At 40.8% G+C, this 7,192-nt stretch overlaps 1 protein-coding gene across 1 annotated transcript; it reads right to left on the bottom strand.

Annotated features, from left to right (window-relative positions):
* Positions 1–230: 230 nt before the first annotated feature.
* On the bottom strand, positions 231–6,931 carry LOC139369600 (melanin-concentrating hormone receptor 1-like). Its single transcript, XM_071108854.1, has 2 exons — positions 6,856–6,931; positions 231–1,255 (listed from the first exon to the last, which is right to left on the bottom strand). Exons 1-2 carry the CDS (start codon positions 6,929–6,931, stop codon positions 231–233), a joined length of 1,101 nt encoding a protein of 366 aa, XP_070964955.1.
* Between the last annotated feature and the right edge of the window lie 261 nt (positions 6,932–7,192).

Below are 7,192 nucleotides of genomic sequence, written 5' to 3' on the forward strand. Positions count from 1 at the left end.
TGTACATGGGTCCATACATTGATTTAATACACTGTTCATTCCTGTACACTACTCAAATTCAGTGATGACATACACAGATCTTCCTATACACTGGTCCATAGATTGTCCCCATACACCGTTCTTGTACACTGATCTCATACCCTCTTCCACTGGCCACACCAGGTCTCCTTGGGTAAAGAGGTCTTGTTCAATAAAGGTTCAACAAAACTAAAATTGTCATACAACAGGCCTCAGTGGTCGGCCATATTGGCAGGCAGCAGCTCCCTGGAGCTCTGATCCTGCTGGGGTCTGTCAGTGGTCAATCTCAGACTAACACTACCCTCCGTGGTGCTGGTGGGGTTGACCCGGAACTTCCTGTGGACCGGCCGCATGGCCACGATGAGCTGCCTCTTGAAGGTGTCACTCAACACAATGTAAAGGAACGGGTTGATGCAGCTGTTAATGTAGCCCATGCTAATGGCTATGTTGTAGGCGTAGGAGAATGCTGGGTTGGGGTTCTGGACTCCAACGTGAACCAGCTGGAGGATGTAGTAAGGGGCCCAGCAGATGAAGAAAGCCAGGCAGATGGCCACTGCCGTACGGGTTACTTTCTTGGTGCGCACCCTCAGGCTCCTGGGGGGCAAGGGTGCCACGCTGGTGGTCATGTGCTTGAAGATCTTGAAAAAGACCACACAGATGATGAGGAGAGGCAGAGCGAAAGCCAGGACAAACTGGTAGAGTGTGAACCAGTAGATGTTGGTAGACGGATCGGGAAGTAGCAGGGCACAGCCCACCAGGTCGCCAGGCAGAGGCATGAGGCCCGTGTACATCCACACCGGGATGATGGTCAGCAACGACAGCGTCCATACTAGAACGATAACCACGGTTGCCACGCACGGTGTCCGAACGTAGTTGAAGCGGATGGGGTGGACAGTGGCCAGGTAGCGGTCCAGAGTCATGACTGTGAGGATGTAGGTGCTCACGATCTGGCTGTTGGAGTCCAGCGCGGTGATGACTGTGCACATAGTGGCACCGAAGCACCACGAGCCGTTGCCCATCAATTGGTGGATGAGGAAGGGCATACCGACGAGGAAGAGGAGGTCGACGATGGACAGATTTAAAATGAAGATGTCGGGAACGGTCTGCTTGGCGCGGCACTTGGTCTTCTTCAGGATGGTGTAGATAACCATGCAGTTACCCATAATGCCCAGGAAACAGATGATGCCAAATATGGTGGGCAAGATGGCGTTGTTGTAGTAGGCATCATGACCCCCACCTATAGGGACACAAGAGCAGCAGAAGAGAATGTTAGTTAAGTACCGGTATGAAATATCATAGAAACCAGTCCGGTCAAGCAGCAATTTACATAGCCTGGCTGCTGGGACCCAGGTAGTACACTCTTTTTATAAAAATATATCTATTTTTAATAATATAACTTTTTTAAACTATTTTTTTAAATTATTAACCCCTCCACCACCACCTTCTTCGGAGGACAAATATCTTGTAGTTTTTTTACAGCTTTTTTGCTACATATACAGTTGAAGTCAGAAGTTTACATACACCTTAGCCAAATACATTTAAACTCAGTTTTTCACAATTCCTGACATTTAATCCCAGTAAAAATTCCGTCTAAGGTCAGTTAGGATCACCACTTTATTTTAAGAATGTGAAATCCCAGAATAATAGTAGAGAGAATGATTTATTTCAGCTTTTATTTCTTTCATCACATTCCCAGTGGGTCAGAAGTGTCAAGGTGTGTCTAAAGGGGAAGTCAGGTGCAGGAGAGCAGAGTATGATAAATAAAGTGCACTTTATTATAGTTCCAAAACGGGAGCACAACAAAACAAACGCGCTGAAAAACACGGAACAATAAAGTAAAGCGCTAAAGAACATCGCTTGACATGAAAACAATTACACACAAAACATGATGGGAAACAGAGGGTTAAATACAAGTAGATTGATTGGGGAAATGAAAACCAGGTGTGTATGAAAACAAGACAAGACAAATGGATACATGACAAATGGAGCGGCGATGGCTAGAAAGCCGGTGACGTCGATCTTGGTTCTATTTGTGACGCTTAAGTCACGCCTTTCCCATCTCCTTTTTGGTTTTTAGGGGCCTATACCCATGTGCCATTTCCTCATTGGTTTTGAAGAGCATATACCCACGTGGGTGACTGAAAATTTAACTGAGGTCCAGACTCCAGGAAAGTCGGTAGTGGTAATGCACATTAAAGTTGGTTGCCAACCGCCATATAAAGTCCAAAGAAGAAGAAGAAGCCCAATGGAGGAGAGATTGCTAGAAAACAAACTTTTACCCTTTTGTATGTGGATTAATTGTCGGAGTAGAGGACCTTGTGCATTTCAGGGAAAATAACAACTCAATGTTTATATCCCAGGACAAATTAGCATTTCCACTGCTCCAGAATCCAATGGCAGCAAGCCTTACACCACTCCAGCTGACGCTTGGCATTGTGCATGGTGATCTTAGGCTTGGGTGAGGCTCCTCGGCCATGGAAACTCATTTCATGTAGCTCCCGATGAACAGTTATTGTGCTGACGTTGCTTCCAAAGGTAGTTTGGAACTCGGTAGTGAGTGTTGCAACCAATGACAGCCTATGTGCTACGAGCTTCAGCACTCAGTGGTCCCGTTCTGTGAGCTTGTGTGGCCTACCACTTTGCGGCTGAGCCGTTGTTTCTCCTAGACGTTTCCATTTCACAATAACAGCTCTTACAGTTGACCATGGTAGCTCTAGCAGGACAGAAATGTTATGAACTGACTTGTTGGAAATGTGGCATGCTATGACGGTGCCATGTTGAAAGTCACTGAGCTCTTCAGTATTTGTATTAGAATAAATGCATAAATACACCAATATGACTTTTCCATGTAAAAAATAGAATGACCACTGCTGCACCTCCTGCCACTGTTTTGAACCAATTCGATTATACTATAATGAACAAAAAATATAAACGCAACATGTAATGGGTTGGTCCCATGTTTCATGAGCTGAAATAAAAGTTTGACATATTAACAAAAAGCTAATTTCTCTCAAATTTTGAGCACAAATGTGTTTACATCCCTGTTAGTGATCATTTCTCCTTTGCCAAGATAATCTTGGTATGTCAATAAGATGATTAAAAAGCATGATCATTACACATGTGCTGAGGAGTACTTCTGTCTATAATAAAGTGCTTCTGTGGAGGAAAACTAATAATTATGTGCTGTGCCTTGCTCCCCAGTGGGTGGGCCTATGTCCTCCCAGGCCCACCCATGGCTGCACCCCTGCCCAGTCATGTTAAATCCATATATTAGGGCCTAATACAATTATTTCAGTTAACTGATGTCCTAATATGAACTGTAACTCAGTGAAATCTTTGAAATCAATGCAAGTTGCACATATTTTTCTGTTCAGTATACATATTCAAATTAACATTGCTGATTACATATAGTGGTAACTGTTCCAACTTTGGGATTTGGATAGGCTTTAATGCAACTCATACACCTCTGTTAACTTCATTGAATCTACAAAACTGTTAGTGTTTAACTTTAACATGTGATGACAATAAAACAGAACAGTTGAACAGGAATGACATTTGCACTAACGGGTGGCCAAAAAATATATAACTTAAAGCCACACCCATACTAAGCCACGCCTCCACAGTTCCTCCAGGAACCAGTAGCTACATTGAACCATTATAGGTTCCTTATAGGTTCCTTGTTAAGCAAATAACTGTTGGTGTCACGGTAATTGATTTGCTTAGAATTCTGTGCCTTCATTTTATATTACTTTGTAGTATGAAGAATACAATTGAACAAAGCTGAATAAAATAAGAAGGATATTTTCTTCAAACATTTTTAGGGAGTGCGCACATATGGCTATTCTGTTCTGAACGGTTAACAAAGAAATGGGTACTCCTATATGCTTCATTTAGATTTATTCATGTAACTTTAGTTGTTCTACAAACATTGGGCTACGTGTTTAGAGTTTTTATACATTGTAAGGCTGCATGAGGTGACTCTTATGATGACTTGAAAAAATTTGCTTGAAAGGCTTACGCTCTACTTTTTTTTTTTTACGCAGGCTGTACACACTTCATCAGTCTCTCATTCACAATTTGACAAGCACTTGATAATGCCTCAAATTTCCCAGAGGCATCCCCTCTATGCACTTAAATAGCGAATGGAGGATGTTTTTCTGTGGTTTTTATTCCAGCCAGGAAGGCTATACTCCTGTTTTAAAGATAAGCAATGTGGTTAATATTAAGAAAGTTGAGAAATAAATGTAGTAGGCCTAGTCTATGGAAAGCTGATGGGATCGTCCTCTTTTCAATAGAGGCCATCACTTTGTTTTCTCTCCCAATTGCATAGCCTATAGAAATGTTGCGCAACATGAGCTCATGGGCTATCATGAAGTGTTTGATTAGATTTTCGATCACATTTGCATTTAAGTCAGAGTGATTTGAGGGACAATGGAGTGCTGAATACCAGTTAGCAAGTGTGGTAGGCTACTAATAACCATCAGCAGCGTCAGAGCTTGGAGAAGCCTAATTACGTGACTATACGGTCACATGGAATTTGACTGCCTTCATGAATCGTGATCGCCAGTGTGGCGTTAATACGATCACCGCAACAGCCCTATTCACACCCCTTGACTTTTTCCACATTTTGTTGTGTTATAACCACAATTTAAAATGGATTCAATTGAGATGTGTTGTCACTGGCCTACACACAATAGCCATTGATGTCAAAGTGGAATTATGTTTTTAGAAATGTTTACTAATTCATTAATAATGAAAAGCTGAAATGTCTTGAGTCAATAAGTATCCAACCCCTTTTTAATGGCAAGCCTAAACAAGTGCGGAATAAAAATGTGCTCAACAAGTCAGATAAGTTGGATGGACTCACTCTGTGTGCAATAATTGTGTTCAACATGATTTTTGTATAACTATCTCATCTCCATACACCAGACATACTGTAAGGTCCATCAGTCGAGCAGTGAATTTCAAACACAGATTCAACGACAAAGATCAGGGAAGTTTTCCAATGCCTGACCAAAAAGAGCACCTACTGGATATCCCATTGAGCATGGTGAAGTTATTAATGACACTTTGGATGGTGTATCAATACACCCAGTCGCTACAAAGATACAGGTGTCCTTCCTAACTCAATTGCCAGAGAGGAAAGAAAACCGCTCAGGGATTTCACCATGAGGCCAATGGTGACTTTAAAACAGTTACAGAGTTTATTGGCTGTGATAGGAGATAACTGAGGATGGATCAACATTGTAGTTACTCCACAATAATAACCTAACTGACAGAGTGAAAAGAAAGAAGCCTATACAGAACAAAAAATATTCCAAAACATGCATTCTGTTTGCAACAAGGCACTAAAGCAATACTGCAAAAAATGTGGCTTGTCTTGAATACAAAGTGTTATGTTTGGGGCAAATCCAATACAACACATTACTGAGTACCACTCTCCATATTTTCAAGCATAGAGGTGGCTGCATCATGTTATGGGTATGCTTGTAATCATTAAGGACTGGGGAGTTTTTCCAAGATAAAAAATAAACGGAATGGAGCGAAGAACAGGAAAAATCGTAGAGGAAAACCTGGTTCAGTCTGCTTTCCATCAGACACTGGGAGATGAACTCACCTTTCAGCAGGACCATAATCTAAAACACAAAGTCTACACTGGAGTTGCTTACCAAGAACACAATGAATATTCATGAGGGGCCGAGTTACAGTTTTGACTTAAATCTGCATGAAAATATGGCAAGACCTAAAAATGGTTGTCTAGCAATGATCAACAACCAGACAGTGCTTGAAGAATTTTGAAAAGAATAATGAGCTAATCTTGCACAATCCAGGTGTGGAAAGCTCTTAGAGACTTACCCAGAAAGACTCACAGCTGTAATTGCTGCCAAAGATGATTCCAACATGTATTGACTCAAGGGGTTGAATAGTTGTGTTTTTCTTCCACTTTGACATTACAGAGTGTTTTGTGTAGATTGATTACAAAAAAACGACAATTAAATCCTTGTTAATCCCACTTTGTAACACAACAAAATGTGGAAAAGTCAAATGGTTTGTATACTTTCTGAAGGCACTGTGTTGCTATACCACATTCATGTCAGCTCGTCGGGATCAGGCGGCTTGTTGAGATCTCTCACTGTTTGGATTTGAAATCAGCTCCCCTCATTATCATCAACACATCTTGCCGACAACATCAAAACAGACTTTCCAGACACTGAAGTCAGGACTTTGGTAGAATTTACGAGCAGCAGAGGAACATTGTAATAAAGCGTGATGCATAGTATACAGTATAGGCTATCCATAAACCAAACCTGTGAAGATATTTCAGTTCCCAGTAATATATATTTTAGTGCCCTTGGTATGTGCTATATACAGTATCTTTGACAAAAAAAACTCAATAACATAGCTGCTACTGTATGTGTGTGGTGACTAAAAGTTCACAGGAATTTCCATGGCTCTTTTGAGATTAAGGTAGAGAATGAGCCATTCCGACGAAAAACAAGTCACTCAAAAAGGAAAAGGTTGACACTAGCTGTGCCTTCAGGAAGCTACTAGACAGATTTTAATTTCCCTCTGAATAACAAGTGTTAGACAGAGCAGTGAAGGAAACCAACCATTAACGTCTTCAAGGGAAAACGAATGAAAATAAAAAGAGGATGACTGTAGCTTTCATTATAGCCTACATTATGTGTGCCATAATAAGATAAAGTGAAATCATTGTAGGCTATGAATAATTTTCCTTCAGTGCAGTTACCATTACACGTTTCTACAATCTGGTTGTTTAATTGCTATTCTGAATAGCCTACTGTACAAATATATTCAACCATGATAAATGCTTACCTGTTGAAGATTCAGATGAGTTCACTGCAACCGGTGAGGTGTTATCATACAAGACCGACACATTATAGAAATCCATTGATAACTTCAGATGTAATCTCAATAAAATCTGGGTAAAGAAAAAAAGATCAAGTGTTTATGCTCAGGGAAAATTCTCAAGCAGTTAATAACGCAACTGTCTTGCTGTTTTAAATCATATTGTAGTGGCTAGAACTCACTGATAAAACAAATCATATTTACAGTTCCATCTTGCACATAACAATTCTAGTACTACTATTATTTGTGAGATCCATGAAAATATAATAAACGTTTCCGCTCTTGTATTGGACTTTACTGATTA

This window comes from Oncorhynchus clarkii, chromosome 17 (genome assembly GCF_045791955.1).
Source record: "Oncorhynchus clarkii lewisi isolate Uvic-CL-2024 chromosome 17, UVic_Ocla_1.0, whole genome shotgun sequence".
Taxonomy (NCBI): domain Eukaryota; kingdom Metazoa; phylum Chordata; class Actinopteri; order Salmoniformes; family Salmonidae; genus Oncorhynchus; species Oncorhynchus clarkii.

Coding starts and splice junctions, on each gene's coding strand:
- LOC139369600 (XM_071108854.1), bottom strand. CDS start 6,931: ATGGATTTCTATAATGTGTCGGTCTTGTATGATAACACCTCACCGGTT. Junction 1,256..6,855: donor CTCATCTGAATCTTCAACAG/GTAAGCATTTAT, acceptor GTGTCCCTATAG/GTGGGGGTCATGATGCCTAC.